General features: G+C 46.4%; 1 protein-coding gene across 1 annotated transcript in view; it reads left to right on the top strand.

Annotated features, from left to right (window-relative positions):
• Positions 1-17,778, top strand: part of CLDN19 (claudin 19) — a 71,706-nt gene that overhangs the window by 19,713 nt on the left and 34,215 nt on the right. The window contains exon 2 of the mRNA XM_083162778.1: positions 12,274-12,438. Within this exon, the coding sequence (XP_083018904.1) occupies positions 12,274-12,438 (165 nt within the window). The remainder of the gene's footprint in view (positions 1-12,273; positions 12,439-17,778) is intronic.

Raw genomic sequence — 17,778 nt, 5'->3', positions numbered from 1 at the left:
GACGTGCTCCGTCTCACGAACTTGTGGCGCCACTTCATTAATCTCTGCAGTTATGTCTTCCCAAATCTTCCATCTGCGTGTGTGTGTCAGCCTCTCCGGTGGACACTCAATCCAATCACGTGCTCGCGGAACCAGGATGGCAAGCTCCTGTGCTTCATATGCCTTATTTCTGGAACTTGGTTCCTCTGTTGCCCTCTTTTTCCCCTGGCCACGCCCACGCCTACTGGCACGTGTCGCTGTACTTGAAGTGCTGGCCATGGTAGTATCTTGTGAAGTCCCCGGTTGTGTTCCAAATGATTCTGCTGAGGCTGCATATGAGGCAGCTGCAGGTTGCCCTGCTGATGAAGGGCCAGCTGCAGGTTGCCCTGCTGATGAAGGGCCAGCTACAGGTTGCCCTGCTGTTGAAGGGCCAGCTGCAGGTTGCCCTGCTGTTGAAGGGCCAGCAGCCTCATCATTACCCACTGCCTGCCTGTGCAGTGGCACATAGGAGGTGCTGGAGTCCATCCTGGCAAACAGTTGCTGCAACTCCTGGTCCACCTCAGATTGCGATCCAGCCATGTTACCAGCAACTTTGTCACATTCTAATACACCTTTATATACTGTTTGTGTATCCTGTTTGGCGTACATCAGCGGCAGCTGCGTTCCGTGCGCGAGCGTAACGGCCGCCTGCGTACGGCGCGTTTTTTTCGCGCCGCATACGCCACGCCCATAGTTGCGGAAATTCCATTGTGTAAAACCTGGCGTAACTTCTACATTAAATATCGGTCACCAATTCGAACATTGCATAGAATCTTCTGATACACCTGTGAGTATCGCACAATATACATGCTATTTGGGATTGTTCATGACTACTGTGGTATTGTTGAGTTTGATTGAAATGTAAAATTAACCCAATCCCTTCGAAAATCCAGGCCACAAGTCATGCAATACTCATCACTAATGTTATAGACAACACATGTGAGAGGCCTATAAATAGTGGATTGCTGCTAGAATCATTTGTCTCCAGATCTGTAGTTGTCAGGGTCTAAGGTAAGCTCTTCCATGGTCCTTGTAGATATGCTATCCATTAACAATGTAAGTGTATTAATGTATGCACCATTGCCTCACTGACTACAGATTGTTGGGCCAGCAAAGGCTTTGTAGCATTATTGCAACATGTCACATGTTCACTATTTCACTCACAGGTGTTAAACCTGTGTGTGTCCATCTATTGCAGGACAACATGTCCCAGCAATAGGTGAAATGTCTCATAGTACATGATGTCGGCAACAAATGCAGACACCTATGATACTCAAGTAGTGTTTAGTAGTTAGATGTTGTAAGCATCTGTGTGTTTAGGACGGTGTGTATTGAGTTCATATTATTGTTACATCATTATAGAGTCAAATGGATATTCGTGATTTCACGGGGCGGCCATCTATTGTACGTATTGAAGCCTACAAATCTATTTGTTGTCGGATATGGCCATTATGTGCATAGGTGCATCATTATTTATGTTCATTTATTTATAGGTTGCTGAAGCAATGATGGCTTTCATGGCTAGGAGGCTAAGGGCACTTGCGGCTCTCCCCACTCGTCGCCCAAGGAGGCCAGGACGTGCTAGAATCTATCGCACACGGGTGACTCTGTTTGGTATGCCCGATGATGAGGTACTTACTAGGTACCGGTTACCACCACATGTCATTCTGGATCTTCTCTCGTTAATTGAGAGTGATCTGGAACCTCTTCACGGGATCACGACAGCAATTCCGCCTCACACACAGCTGCTGGCGGTGTTGCATTTCTGCGCCTCAGGATCATTCCAACAAGTAGTGGCAGTACTTGCTGGAATATCTCAGCCGGCCTTCTGCCGAATCCTGAGGCGTGTGACGTCGGCCATGTTTAGGCGCAAGGGGCACTTCATGGCCATGACATTTGCCACCGAGACCCTTCGCAGAAGCCAGCAGGCCTTCCATCAAATTGCTGGCTTCCCTAATGTGATAGGGGCTGTGGATGGCACCCATGTACCATTTGTGCCTCCATCACGAAGTGAGAAGATCTATAGGAACCGGAAATTGTTCCACTCACTCAACGTGATGGTGGTATGTGGCCCATCCATGGAAATTCTCGCCTTCAACTCGAAGTTTCCCGGAAGTGCCCATGACTCTCATGTTATCCGACAAACCGGGATTTGGCAAAGACTACAAGAGCTGGAAGGCCGTGATGCGTGGGTTCTGGGTGACTCCGGTTACCCATGTACGCCCTGGCTACTTACGCCGTACAGCTCCCCAGCACCGGGCCCACAGGAGGCATTCAATCGGGCGCATGTTGCCACCAGGCAAGTGGTGGAGCGCTCAATTGGCCTTTTAAAGGGTCGATTTAGAGTGCTCCACCGCACTGGTGGTGACTTACAGTATGCGCCTGAAATGGTGTTGAGGATCGTGGGCCTGTGTGTATGTTTTCATAACATTGCTGTGCGGCGTGAGATACCCTTTGATGAGTGGGAGGTTCCATCTGAGCCGCAAGATCCGCCCATGCGCCCATCCCGCGCCCCTGAATGCCGGAGGGGATACCAGCTGCGGGACTCTGTGGTGCAAAGATTCTTCAGGTAAATTTTATATAGTTGACCAGAACACACCAATTGAAGTAAAAATCACACCTTCAAATAAGTACAGTGTGTTAGTTGTCAGTCTTACAAAACGACAATTAGCCAGCCTGCCCTCCTAATGGCAAAGAAATAGGCGATATTTAGCATATGTGCTTAGTTTTGGTGGAAGTACAATATAGGTGCTCATTATTATACCTTGTGCAAGGGATCTTATGTGTTTGTTATATCTTCATTATTGTAGTTGATACTATCACTGATGTCTGGTGAGTACATTGATTTATTCTCTTATGTGGTGTTGACTTTTTTCTGTGTTGATGTATGATTTGTTTGCATATATATATATATATATATGATATTTGAATTTATTAACATGTTTAGACATTTCAAGTAGGAGCCAGGCAGGCAGGCAGGCAGGCAGGCAGGCAGCGCTGGTGTATAATGGTGGACTCAGGATACCTGCACGTATGTGTATGTGTCTTTTAAACATAAATGTACGCATACACATAGATGCATAGAGTAAGTAATGCGAAGTACAGCTATGCGTTGCCAAGCTATAGCACGCGTTGCTTGGCGGTGCGATGCGTTATTCGATTTGCAAAGTGCATACACACTGTGTTTTATATATATTACATTTGTTCATTGCCATACATCAGCACTAACGTTTTTAAGGCATGCGACTTTTTCGCCATTTGTGTTGGCGCAGAGACGCTGTTCATGTAAAGATGAACAATAAAGTTATTAACACAAATAACTGTGATAAACCAATTACAGCACATGATTGGTTGATTGATGCCAGTGCTAACATGGCGGAGACACGCAGAGCAGAGCCCTTTTCGCCTGCGGAGCTTCGGGCACTGGTCTCCGTCATGGAGACAAGGCTGGGCCGTGCAGGGCCCTTTATTACTAACGGGCAAAAGCGGCGAGCCTATGCTGCGGCAGGGCGCCGTATTTACGCCCGCACCCGGGTGCGGAGGAGCATCGGGCAATTAGAGAGGCGCTGGTCAGACCTCCGCAGGCGCCAGCCAGAGCTACTGCAGCAGATTAGGAGGGAAATAGCTGTTTGTGAGTATTTTCGCTATGAAATTTCGCACTTACATCATAGCATATATAAACAATAAAAATTGTAGAATGTGAAGTGGGTGTCCATGGGTTTAAAAGTCCATAGACTGTTATGTGTGCTTCTTCCTGGTTAACATGCAGTCATGTGCCTTTTATATGTAATTACATAGCATTATTGATTCTGATGCATACAATGTGCCTGATGTAATATGTGTTAACCATTGATAAATGCAAGGGTTGTAATGATTTAACAAATTAATAACAATCACATAATAACTTAAATGTCACATTTTGGAGTCCATTAACAGTAAGGAGCAACTTTCAAGCATCGTTTTCGATCATTATCACCCTTCCATGTATCTCTTGTTATGGATTAATACATGTGCCCCAATGACCCTACATTGACAATGATGTTTGTTTTCTACCACACAGCACGAGCCCGAGCACGACAGGCACGGGAAGAGGCCGAGGCAGCCCAGGCCGAGGAGGAGGTGCCTGAGGAGAGGCAACAGGCTGATGAGGAGGTGCCGGAGGTGGTGGAGGAGGAGGATGTGCTTGTGGAGGAGGAGGAGCAAGTGCAGGAGGAGGTGGTGGAGGAGGAGTATGTTGTGGAGGAGGAGGAGCAAGTGGTGGAGGAGGTGGTGGAGGAGGAGTATGTTGTGGAGGAGGAGGAGCAAGTGGTGGAGGAGGAGTATGTTGTGGAGGAGGAGGAGCAAGTGGTGGAGGAGGTGGTGGAGGAGGAGGAGGTGCCTGAGGTGGTGGCGGAGGAGGATGTGGAGGAGGTGTTGGTGGCGGAGGAGGATGTGGAGGAGGTGTTGGTGGCGGAGGAGGTGGCTGAGGAGATGTTGGTGGCGGAGGAGGATGTGGAGGAGGTGGCTGAGGCGGTCAAGCCTATTGAGGAGGCCAGGATTGTCCCGGAGTCGGCCGATTCAGAGGGGGAGGAGGCGTGTGAGGCGGTGGAGGCAGAACAGATCGGTATGTATACATAATGCATCATTCATAAATTAGTTGTACTGGTATTTGTTATGTAGCACTGGTGAGGATAAATTTTGTTACAATACTATTAATACATAACACAAAGTGGGTAGCTACAGATACAGGTACGGGTTAGATGGGGTGTCCAAGGCATCCCTTTCATCCAGGACACCTCTTAATTACACAGGTTTGTGGGATGGCTTGGAGCTCCATTTTGACTGCCACATAACCGTTGTAGTTAAACAGGATCCTGGAGTAAAGGGATGAGTGTATCATTTTTGGATTAAATTCACCTGCTGCAAGCGTAGAATCTGTCCCATCATATAGCTGAATATATGTTTTAGGTGAATGATATTTATAAACGATATGATGTATGCTATAAATGGAGTATGGCCCGGCCTACCTTGGAATGGAGTCACAAGTTGACAGTGTCCCTGGAGCCTCCTCTACCTAAACACCCCCTGTGGTTCAGATTGTTTTTTTCCCCTCACAGAATTGTAGGTTGGTTTAGACTGAATTATGATTTTGAGGATGTGTACTGTGCATTCCTGACATTTGCATAACTCCCATGCCACGAACCATCACTGAACTTATACTGAGGAGATTGTGACAAGTTGTTATTGACGGAGGACATGACATGCTTGTCATTGGTTACTCATGGGTGGGTTGTGAATCAGAAGAAACACTATGACTGTTATGTCTTCTGCAGAGTAAAGGGTAGAGGGACAAAAACACAGTATTAATTAAATAAGTTTGCATGTATGTATATATGTATGTGTCATATATATTTATCTATGTGTGTCTCTATCTCTCTACATATATATATATATATATATATATATATATATATATATATATATATACATACATACATGTCACCCTGCATTTCTGCGATTTATGTAGCAGTATGTGAAATGTATGCATGAATATCATGACTAATTTTTGCCCCTTTGACATGCCCACAGATGCCACAACACAAGCAGATGAGGGTGTTCGTGGGGCCCTCATGCGGATGGGCCACCATTTGCAGCTACTAATTGCAGACCTGCAGGACCTTAGGGACTTGCTACTTTAATGTTATTTTTTTATTGTTTTATATTTAAATGTTTAACTGTTATCAAAATAAATATTTTATGCAAGTTCGAAGTTGTTGGTTTTCTTTGCACATTAAACAGTATATGTGTAGATTGTTTATAATATTTTACACAGGGACAAATACAAACCATTGCACTTCAATTGATGTAAGGGTTAATGTGTGCAATGGATGTGTTAGGCATGGTTGTAAGGATATATTGGCATGTAATTGATTCCAATTACAAATAAACGTTTTTTTATGAGGATAGGTAATTGAATAAGTGGGTCATGTGATGTATTGCAGAATAGACATAATAGTGGGTAGTTTTGCGTAAATACTCCGCTTCCGTGCGGACGCCCCGCTTGCCATCCATTCGGATGCGGTATCACCGGGCATACTCTGTAATACCGTGCAGAATCTGAGTGTGTCCACCGCACACGCATGGTTTGTATGTCGTCCGTAAACACGCCCTGTTCTTACAGAGTGAGTCCGTCCGAATGCGGAGGACACGTGGGCGTTTCTACGGACGATGGCCGCACGCTGCCGCACAGCGTGGCGTGCGGACCGCACCGTAAGAATTCGGGAATATCCGCACCGATCAGAATAAGGGCCAGAGTTAGGAATGGGAACAATTCAGTTTTCCATCCGTGTATATTCCAATTGGAGAAATTTGCACACAACATGGCTAGAGGATCTTTAATAAGGTTTACCCTACATGTGTTATTTATAAACATCATCACCTTGTCCCATAACTTTCTAATCTTCCCACATTCCCACATATGATGGGAAAAATGTGGCGTTAGAGCCCTTACATTTTAGACATATACCTATTTCCCCATGGGACAAAATATTTCCTCTCAGCTTGTGAAATATAAGCTCTGTGCAATGTTTTGATGTGTCCTTCTTGCAACATAGCGGAATGTAATACTTTCAAGGTTTTTTCCATATGTTTTAGCAATATTTCCATTGAGGTCACCCCTGGGATATCCATTTGCCATTTAGGTATCATTTCAGTCCAGACTGCATCTGGAGTAGACGGGATAATATCAGCATACAAATATCTTATTCTAAAGGGCCCTGTGGTGCTAAGACTAAACACTGATTTCAACACATCCTGTTTCCCAGGATGTAACATAGGGCCTTTTTTTGACTGTATGAAATGTCTGACTTGGAGGTACATATAAAAGTCCCTATTTGGTAGGGAATATTTGGTCGCCAAGTCTTGAAAAGAAAGTAGCTGACCTCAAGGATCAAACACATCCTTGACTGCCATAATGCCCTGTTTCGTCCACCTGTCGTATCCTATCTTCGACAGCCCAGGAGTAAAGTCAGGGTTTCCCCAGATCATAGCCTACTTAGTGTTCTGGAAATATCGACCCAGTTTCTTATTGATATTTATCCATGCAGAATATGTATCTAAAAACAAGACATTTTCCTTAACCTGCTGTGGCAATTTAGCTCACGGAACGTGGAGTAAGCCTGCTAGAGAGAATGGCTTCACTATATCCCCCTCCAGAGACTCATGTCTATAAAAACTAGTTCCCTGAAACCAGTCCAGTATATACCTCATGAATACTGCCTGACTGAAAGCCAAGGCTTATTTCAGTATAAATCTAGCCTGCAGCGTGACAGATAGGAGCTGGCTTTTCATCACTCTCCATTTTATTACTTTTTGAAGCTTGATATATCTGGCCCAGAAAGTGGAAGGCTGGAGAGAAAGAAGAGAGCTAGCTGGACAGACAGAAGGGGGCTGATTTGAGAGAGCTCCAGAAGGGGGGCTGCTTTATAGAGCTGGGGAGATACTGTGGGGCTACAGCTAGACAGTGTAATGGCTAGTATTACTGCCTCACAGCACTGAGGTTATAGGGGATATTTAATCTCCCTCAGCCATTCCCAATGGTCTTCCCACGACAGCATTGAACAGGGATCTTGGCAGAACGTGCCCGACTTCACAAGCAGTCGAGCACGTTCTGTCGAGAACGGCTGGGAATCAACAAGCTCCCGGCCGCAGCTCAGCATTTTCCGGCTACTTTTCGTGGTCACACCCTTTTTTCAGCGCTGGGCAGGCAGGACATTGAATCCTGCCTGCAAACTCCCTGTTCATCCAGCCGAGAATGGGACAGGGTCACGGCTGTCGGGCCAGCCCGACAGTCGTGACTCTACATTAAATACCCTCCATAGGGTTTGATTCCCACCATGGTCCTAACTGTGTGTAGTTTGCTTGGGTTTCCTCTGGGTACAACAGTTTCCTCTCACATTCCAAAAATATACTGGTAGGTTAATTGATGCCCAACAAAATTAACCCTAGAATGAATTTGTGTGCGTGCATATGTGTTAGAGAATATAGATTGTAAACTCCACTGGGACAAGGACTGATGTGAATATTCAACTTTAATCTGTAAAGTGCTGCGGAATATGTATGTGCTATATAAATAACTTTTAATAAATAAACAAAAGAGGTGAGGGTGAACAGAACTTGGGGAAGTGGATGGAGATTTTTCCCAACTGGCTGGACTACTGGCGCCTAGAGCTGTGCTATTTAGCCCATGGGCTTAGGATGATGGTGACACCACAGTCAATTTGTCCCTGAGGGAGGGGAGATAGCAGCACAACAGACTATATTGCAGCTGGGGGCATGCCTACTTTGTCAGTCAGATGAATCAAGTCCCATATTTCTTTCATCCAGCCAAGCTACCCTACACTATATAACTGGGACTTGACACAATATAGAACTTGTCATACAGTGGTTTCAGGTGTTGGGGTGCTCAGTACATAATACAAATTGAAGATACCTAGGTACAATGGAGTCAAATTCCATGTCTGTGGCGGCCTCCTTTCCCCTTCTCCCAACATGATACAGTATACTGTATGTCACATGTATCCTTATGTTCCCTTGTTTCCTGATATACATTATGTTGCTAAGAGACCCTGTCCTTTCGAATAAATAACTCTCAGTTAATGACTTCCTGCTGCCTCCATTCCCTTCCCCACATCAGCACCATCGACACTTCCTGTTTACACAAGATTGTTGCACTAATATGTGATATTCTGCTGTGCTGTCAGGTCTTGAGCAGGGCAGCCAATAGGAGGGGGCTGTGGGTACAGCTGTCCCGGGCCTGGCCTCTGGAAAGGCTCGGGCAGCTAATTTTGCCCACCTCAACCCCCCCCACCTGCCTCTGCTGCGCTGTGCTCAGTGCGCTGAACAAAGCAGGTCCCGGAGCGCAGGCTTATTCAACCCTGGACGGCAACGGCTGCTGTACACGAGCTCTGATTGGCTCACCAGTCGGTGCTGCATTTTAATTGGCCGCTGGCATCCTGAGTTGAAGAAGTCTGCACTCTGGGACCTCCAGGCAGCAGCTCAGCATCAGAGGAGATGGGGGAAGTTACGGTAAGTCAAGTGAGGAGGGGGGTGCTGGACTGGAAATGAGTCCCGGGCCACAAATATCCTGATGGCAGCCCTGGTCTTGAGTAATTGAAATGGTTTTTAGTAAATTGTTCTTTCCCTGCTCACTCTCTAGGATTTTAAATTCAGATTGATATAAAAGGGTACCTTAATCTATTGCATTTAAAAAATGTATCCAAAAGAGTGAATGATTTTGTAATAATTTTGATCATTGTCATTATTTTGTGTTTGCTTGTTTGCTACAGTATTTATTATACATTTTAATGCTAAACTACAGTAGAATTTGAGTGTGTCATTCCTGGCAAAAGATATCCCATCCCTGCAGGGATATGTTTTGTCCTCTCTCCTCCTCCATCATCCTATCTCCTATCCTGTTTTTCCCTCTCTCCTGTCTTCATCTCCTCTCTTTCCCTTGTCTCACCCTATTGTCTCCACAATCACACCCCCCCCCCCCCCCCCCCCCCCCGGAGTTATGAGGCCGTGAGCAGGTCTCAAGCCTCTCCTATGTCTTTATTGCAAAAAATATATATTAAAAATATATTAAAAAAGGGGCGCTGGTGGGGAATGCAGCTTATCTCCTATGTCTTCCCATGTCTAATACTGGCTGATTGTTGGAGATGTCAGCAGGGGCCATGTGCTTGTTTTCTGCAAGAACCAGACTATGTATTAGGGTGACCACTATTGGCAACAGGTATACTTTTTGCTGGTCTACACATGAAAAAGCTGCCATGAGTTTTTCACATTTCTTACTGTAGTAGGAGTTTGGGTACTTGTTTCCTAGCACGGCCACACCGATTTACATCGGGGTGGTCGTGTCGGAAAAATCGGGTCGATGCGATCGACGCGACCGACCGATTTTCGACCCGATTTTTTGATTGAATGAAATGTAAATCGGGTCCCTGGGACCCGATTTTACATTGGATTCAATGTAAAATATTCCCAACCCCCCCAAATTTAACGGCGTAAACCCCACCCCACGCAGGACGCCAACCCGAAGCGTGGCAAGTGCAGCGAGCCCGCGAGGGGCGGCGGTGCGCGTCCCCTGACCTTTTCATTCCCCTACTATCCACGTCGGCGTGGAGTTGAGAATAGAATAGTGTGGCGAGCGCAGCGAGCCACCGAGCCCGAAGCGTGGCGAGCGCAGCGAGCCCCGCGAGGGGACGCGTATACCTGTGAAGTTATACACGTCCGCTCGCCACGCTTCGGGCTCGGTGGCTCGCTGCGCTTGCCACACTATTCTATTCTCAACTCCACGCCGACGTGGATAGTAGGGGAATGAAAAGGTCGGAGGACACGCACCGCCGCCCCTCGCGGGCTCGCTACGCTCGCCACGCTTCGGGTTGGCGTCTATCGTGGGGTGACGACGGGGACATCTATAATGTGAAATGGGTCATATTGGCCCATTTCACATTTTTCACATTTTCTCACGATTTCAATGTTAAAAAATATTTTAACATTGAAGCCTATGGAAAAATCGGGGGCATCGCGTCGGGACCAATGTTAATGGTCCCGACCGACGCGATGCCCCCGATATTTTACCTTTCCCGACACGATTTCAATGTTAAAATATTTTTTAACATTGAAGCCTATGGAAAAATCGGGGGCATCGCGTCAGTCGCGTCGGGACCTATGTTAATGGTCCCGACCGACGCGATGCCCCCGATATTGTGTCCTAGCCGGCAAAATGGACCTGATTTCAAAGGAAATCGGGTCCATCGTGTGGATCGTGTACCTTAACTTAAAGGTACACGATCCATAAGATTGTGGCCGTGCTAGGAAACAAGTACCGGAGTTTGGATTAAAACCAATCTACCGTGCACTTATAAGCAGCTCTGGGTGCCGTACTGATTATATGAAGAACCACTTCAAAACATACAATACCAAATACAAGAGTAATCAAACAGCTCCCTGGGCGCTGGATGTAAACTTTCCTCTCTCCTTTTTCCAGGGGATTTAACCCAAAAAAAGAGGGAGAAACACAATGGTATAATATTGCAACATAAAAGAAGTCTCTATTATCCAAAAAATATGTGCCTCGTACCAATCAGATGTGTCTACTTAGATTAGCAGACATGTGAGCTCAAATGGAGGGACTTAGTTCGTCACCGAATGATCCTTCTCTTCCCTTCTCCTTTAAGTATGGTCACTCAAAAAAAGGGGATAGGAAAACACAATAGTGCAATACCTTTTTTTTATTTTTTTAAAAAGCATAAAATTAAACAATCAGATTTAGAATCAAAAGACTCTTACCATGTTAACCTAAACAGGCGTCCCTGGGTGCTGGTCCACAATGGGGGTCCTTAGAAAATGTCCTCTGCCTTCCCAAACCGACCGGTTTCGATACTGGATGTATCATTTTCACCTTGAAAAATACATACATGCGCAATTTTGTCTGCATTTCTTGTGGACAAAACCACATGGTGAGAGTCTTTTGATTCTAAGTCTGATTGTTTAATTTTATGCTTTAAAAAAAAAAAAAAAAGGTATTGCACTATTGTGTTTTCCTATCCCTTTTTTTGAGTGACCATATTTAAAGGAGAAGGGAAGAGAAGGATCATTCGGTGACGATCTAAGTCCCTCCATTTGAGCTCACATGTCTGCTAATCTGAGTAGACACATCTGATTGGTACGAGGCACATATTTTTTGGATAATAGAGACTTCTTTTATTTTGCAATATTATACCATAGTGTTTCTCCCTCTTTTTTTGGGTTAAATCCCCTGGAAAAAGGAGAGAGGAAAGTTCTCATTCCCAACTGTAGTCCACCTGGATGGTAAAGTGTGCCAACTGCAGTGATAGCGGTGCAAGGCACCTGACCCAAAGCATGGCGAGCGAAGCGAGGGAACACAGTACACAGTTCATGGGTCCACATGCTCAGGTGTTCACATTAACCAAAAAATCTAGAAAAAATCATGCAGACCTTTTCACGTTTCAACCTTTTCCTTTTCAACTCTTTTCCCATGTCAACCTTGTGCTTGTCGACATTTTTACACAGTTAATCTAATTACTGTTTTGACCCTATGATCCACACCCCTCTGCTGTGTTGAGCATGAGCTAGACAGACACAATAGTATATTATTTAATAGATACTGTTTCTCAAGCCATTAGTAAATAACAGTATCCTTGTTAGAAGATGGTACATGAATTTGTGTAAAACTGTGTCTTTCTTTTGCAGTTCAAATCCAGGCCACGCGAGCCATCATGGTGGTTGCAATGCTGCTGGGATTCATTGGTATCATCATCAGTGTTGTTGGAATGAAATGTACAAAAGTAGGTGACAGTAATCCCATCATTAAGAACAGAATTGCTGTTTCCGGTGGGGTTCTGTTTCTTGTTGCAGGTAAAAAAGGTGTTAAAGTGTTCTTAAATATATATATGATACATTAAGAAAGAGATCCCAAACATGGTTCTCAAGACACCCTGAGGCTGGTTTCATACACTCCGGCTCCTGCCGGACGGTGAAATCCTGCATGGCCAGGGAGCCGTGCTGCACACATTAGTTGTGAATGGACACTATTGTGTCTATTCACACGGGACGGCCACGGCCCGGCCGCATGGCTGCAGCCGGATCCCGCCACTGGAAGGGACGGCTGCCGGGCTGTGGCCATCCCCTTCATGATAAACTAGTGTGTGCTGCACGGCTTCCTGGCCGTACGGGTTTTCGCCGTCTGGCAGGAGCCGGAGTGTGTGAAACCAGCCTAATGGTCCAGGTTTTTAAGATATTCATAGCTCAGCACAGCTGATTAAATCAAATTGACTGAGGTGAATCACCTGTGGCCAAGCATGGATATAGTTACATAGTTACATAGTAGGTGAGGCTGAATAAAGACTTGCGTCCATCTAGTTCAACCTATGCTTATAGTACTGAAGCTTATCCCTTGTTGTATAGTATGTTCTGAGATTTTTAAGACAGATTTTGTTACTTATTTGCACCCATGGATGTTTTTAACCAATAAAGGTTTATCCAACCTTATTTTAAACGTATTTATAGTGTCTGCCGACACCACTTCTCCAGGAAGAGAGTTCCAAAGTTTGACTGCTCTGACTGTAAAGAATTTTTTTCTTCTAGATGAACAAAATCTTTTTTCTTCTAATCTAAACTCGTGCCCTCTCGTCCTAGATTCCTTTCTAGTAGAAAAAAGGGTGTTTGACATTTCCTTATATAGATTGGCCCCTAATATATTTAGTAGTTCACGGCCACTCTTTGTTCAGTATATACAGTACTTAAAACCTGAACCGTTAGGGTGCCTTGAGTATCACGTTTGGGAACCTCTGCATTAAAAGTAAAATAAACTATGCATAACTTTGCAAAATGTAGTAATATGATAAAAGATAATTCCTATTCCAAAATAAAAGCAACATTTTGTCTAATAAAAGCTATGGCAGAATTATGCATCAATCAAATATTGTGGATAGAGCAGGCATTTGAGACATGAAGTTTCAGCATTGCAATCTTAGTAGATTACAGTTTGTCCAGAGCCCTCTGTGGTGAAGAAGATTAATTATGTAACGTTTTTACGTTAACTACAGTATATATATCAGGTAAGATGGTGGCACTAAAGCGAATAGGGTTTGCCCAGGGAGGGTATAGATATATTTATACCCTCGGGGGGGGCGGGGGGGGGGGGGTGTTGCACAGGCAGCTGCACTCCAAGGACTTTTCCAAGTGTTTTAATGTCAATCTATATCTATCAATATCTATCAATATCAATAAGAAAACACTTTGAAAAGTCCTGGGAGAGCCGCTGCCAGTGTATGCGTCACCTCATATCCATCATTCATCCAGCACCCAAGGCAGTTGTTATATTTCAGTTAGTGCCGGGCAGATCAAGCTAGTATATATATATAATATATATAATATATATATATATATATATATATATATATAACTCCAGACAGACGGCACTCACTCAGACTTAAATAGGTCCTTTATTTGTCTGACAGTTTTGGGGTTCCTCCCTGCGTCAGGGACAGCAGCACAACAGTGCAAAGACATACATACATTTGGTACTTGTTTCCTAGCACGGCGACCGTCATGGTTGATCAGGGGCTGGCTGGCAACTTTAGCCTGGGGGGCAAGTCCAGAGCACTGGCCCATAAGTAAGTGCATCATTAAAATGGAGGTTTTTTGGTAAAAAAATATGTATTTAAAAAAAAAGATAACAACAACACCACAGGCAGTGTTCCCTATAAGCTGTGCGCGTGTGCGCGCGCGCACACAACTCAAGGAGAATGCGCACAGACATTACAACAGAGTGCTGTGTTTCACCCATTAACTACATTGTGTGCTGTGTTTTGAATGTCTAAATGTTGAAAAGTTAACACAAATGCTGAACGTAATTTTCCAGTTATTTATAGAAGTGACGCACAAAAATAAAAAATTCCTTCCAAAGTTGCACAGCCAAAATCTTTTGCCGCACACAGTCTTCATAAAATTAGAGGGAACATTGACCACAGGCTGCTCCCCCTGTATAATAACAGGACACAACAGGCTACTCCCCCTGTATAATAACAGGACACCACAGACTGATGCCCTGTATAATAACAGGACACAACAGGATGCTCCCCCTGTATAATAACAGGACACCACAGACTGATGCCCTGTATAATAACAGGACACCACAGACTGCTCCCCTGTACAATATTAGGACACCGCAGGCTGCTCCTCAGTATAATAACAATAACAGGACACCACAGGCTGCCCCCTTGCATTAAAATAACAGAATAGGACACCACAGGCTGCTCCCTCTGTATAATTATACCAGGACACCACAGGCTGCTCCCCCTGTATAATTATACCTTACGCCAAAGGGTGCTCCCCCGCATAACAACAAGAAGACACCACAGGCTGCTCCCCTGCATAAAATGAACAGACACCACAGGCTGCCCCCTATCCCCCTATATAAAGAGAACAGGACACCACAGGCTGCTCCCTCTGTATAATTATATCAGGACACCACAGGCTGCTCCTCCTCTATAATTGTACCAAGACTGTCCGGGTATAATTATACAGGGGGAGCAGACTGTGGGGTCTTGGCAGGACACCACAGGCTGCTCCCCCTGTATAATTACACCAGGACACCACAGGCTGCTCCTCCTGTATAATTATGCCAGGACACCACAGGCTGCTCCTCCTGTATAAATGTACCAAGACTGTCAGGGTATAATTATACAGGGGGAGCAGCCTGTGGGGTCTTGGCAGGACACCACAGGCTGCTCCCCCTGTATAATTACACCAGGACTACACAGGCAGCTCCCCTGCCCCCCATTATAACACCCAGAACATAGTGACAAGCACCCCCGCCCCCATTACAACACCCAGAACATAGTGACAGTCACCTGCCTTTCATAGGCCCGGGACCATGCTCCATTGCTGCGGCTCCCTCTGCCCTGCTTTGCTGAAGTTTCCGGCAGTGGCACCGCGGCTCTGAGTATCTGAAGCAGCAGTGACGTCATCATGAACAGCCCAGGCTGGTGCGCATGTCCTCATCCAGGAGGCAGCTATGTTCCTGTAGCTGCGGTGCTGCCTACAGGAGGAGTTCCTGTAGCCGCGGTGCTGCCTACAGGATTTTACATAGAAGGCAGCCCGCAACAGTGGCTGTTAGAGTGGCCTGGGGGGCACATGGCACCCTGCCCCCTGGCCCAGCCCGCCCCTGGGGTTGATCGCATGCCTTAAGTTAAGGTACTTAAGGCATGCGATCGACGCGATCGACTCGATTTTCTGTCAGTTACCAGCTTAATTTGCCGGTAAAGAAAAAATCGCGTTGATCGCATCCATCGCGGCCCATTATAAAGGGCCGCGATGCGACCGACGCGATCAACGCGATATTCCCATAGAGAACAATATTAAATTAGTTTTAAAGTTAAAATCACGTTGATCGCGTGGGCCGCATGCCATTATAATGGCATCCGATGCGATGGACGCGATCAACCCGATTTTACATATGGGTACAATGGGAAAAGGGCCAATATGGCCAATTTCTCATTGTATATACTCCATCATAGGTATTAAGTATGGTTAATGGCCCCCATTGTTAACACCACCCCACTATTGACGCCAACCCGAAGTGTGGCGAGTGCAGCGAGCCCGCGAGGGGCGGCGGTACGCGTCCTCCGACATTTTCATACCCCTACTATCCACGTCGGCGTGGAGTTGATTTTATAGAGTGTGGCGAGCGCAGCGAGCCATCGAGCCCGAAGCGTGGCGAGCGGACGCGTATACCTGTGAATTAATGCGCGTTCGCTCGCCACGCTTTGGGCTCGGGGGCTCGCTGCGCTCGCCACACTGTATAAAATCAACTCCACGCTGATGTGGATAGTGGCAGGGCAGGTGCAAGCCACCTGAGCGCCCCAGGCGGGGGGGGGGGGGCGCCCAGGCGCTCACCCGGTCCACGGAGGACCGGGTGAGGGGGGAGGAGGGGGAACGGGTGCCGGGCGTGCGTCAAGGCGGCCGCTACATGGAGGGGGGTGCCGGGCATGCGTCGGACCCGGCTAGTAGCTGGGGTAGGGGGGTGTCGGGCAGCTGGTACACGATGGGGGGGGTGTTTGAATGCTCTTGCGGACTCACCCCATCCTGGCGTGTCACTCCACGGGGGGCGGCGATGGGCGATGCGGCGGCGACAGGGGTGGAGGGGGGGACAGCTGCTCCAACTTCCGCCCTCCAGTGGCCGGCGCCCTAGGCAAATGCCTAAGGGTGCCTAGTGGTGGCGCCAGCCCTGGATAGTGGGGGTATGAAAAGGTCGGAGGACGCGTACCACCGCCCCTCACGGGCTCGCTGCGCTCGCCGCGCTTCGGGTTGGCGTCAATAGTGGGGTGGCGTTAACAATGGAGGGCCATTTCACCCATCAGGGGGGGGGTCTATCTAAATGGGGAGTTTTGGGGCTTTTTGCATTGAAATTAATGTAAAATTGGGGTCTCAGGGAACATTTTACATTGATTACAATGTAAAAATCGGGTCGATCGCGTTGATCGCATCGCATGCGATTTGGTTGACATGCGATGCGATCGACGCGATTTTTGCGGCCCCGATCAATACAATTAAAAAGGAAACAAGTACCATACATTTAAATACCCACCAGATATCCCCCACCCCCAACACACATTGCTTGCGCCAAAAGGACTCACCTGCTGAGATTTGTTTGTTATGATGCAAAAAATCTTTACTACACTGCGGCAGATTGAGCATTATAGCATACAGTAGCATTTCAACAGTTAAATACAGTTAAAATTCATCAGTGCTAAATAGCACATTTTTTGAGAGAGTAAGCAACAGTCTGTTGGCTTAGGCTATCTGCCCGTTTGAATACAGTTGCTGTTTCGTATATTTGTTTATGTGGTTGCTAAGTAGCGCAACCAAGGACTCAGCTTGAGCTTCCCCGGCCGGCATATGACCACTTCCAGTCCCCCAGGCGCTTTTACACACAGCTGATCAGGGGCTCTGATGACTTGCGGTATCGGCTTGGTGTTGTATGGCGTCTCAGCAGGTGAGTCCTTTTGGCGCAATCAATGTGTGTGGGGGGTGGGGGATATCTGGTGGGTATTTAAATGTATGTATGTCTTTGCACTGTTGTGCTGTTGTACCTGACGAAGTTGGAGTTGGATCGTAGGGCTCTACCAAGGAAGGCACCCCAGCAAGAATATGCTTTATTATCTATTACTGCGTACATTGCATTGATTAGGA

This window comes from Crinia signifera, chromosome 19 (genome assembly GCF_055691185.1).
Source record: "Crinia signifera chromosome 19, ASM5569118v1, whole genome shotgun sequence".
NCBI classification, from domain to species: Eukaryota; Metazoa; Chordata; class Amphibia; order Anura; family Myobatrachidae; genus Crinia; species Crinia signifera.
The sequence above is the reverse complement of the archived record's forward strand: the minus strand, read 5'-3'. Positions and strand labels throughout refer to the sequence as shown.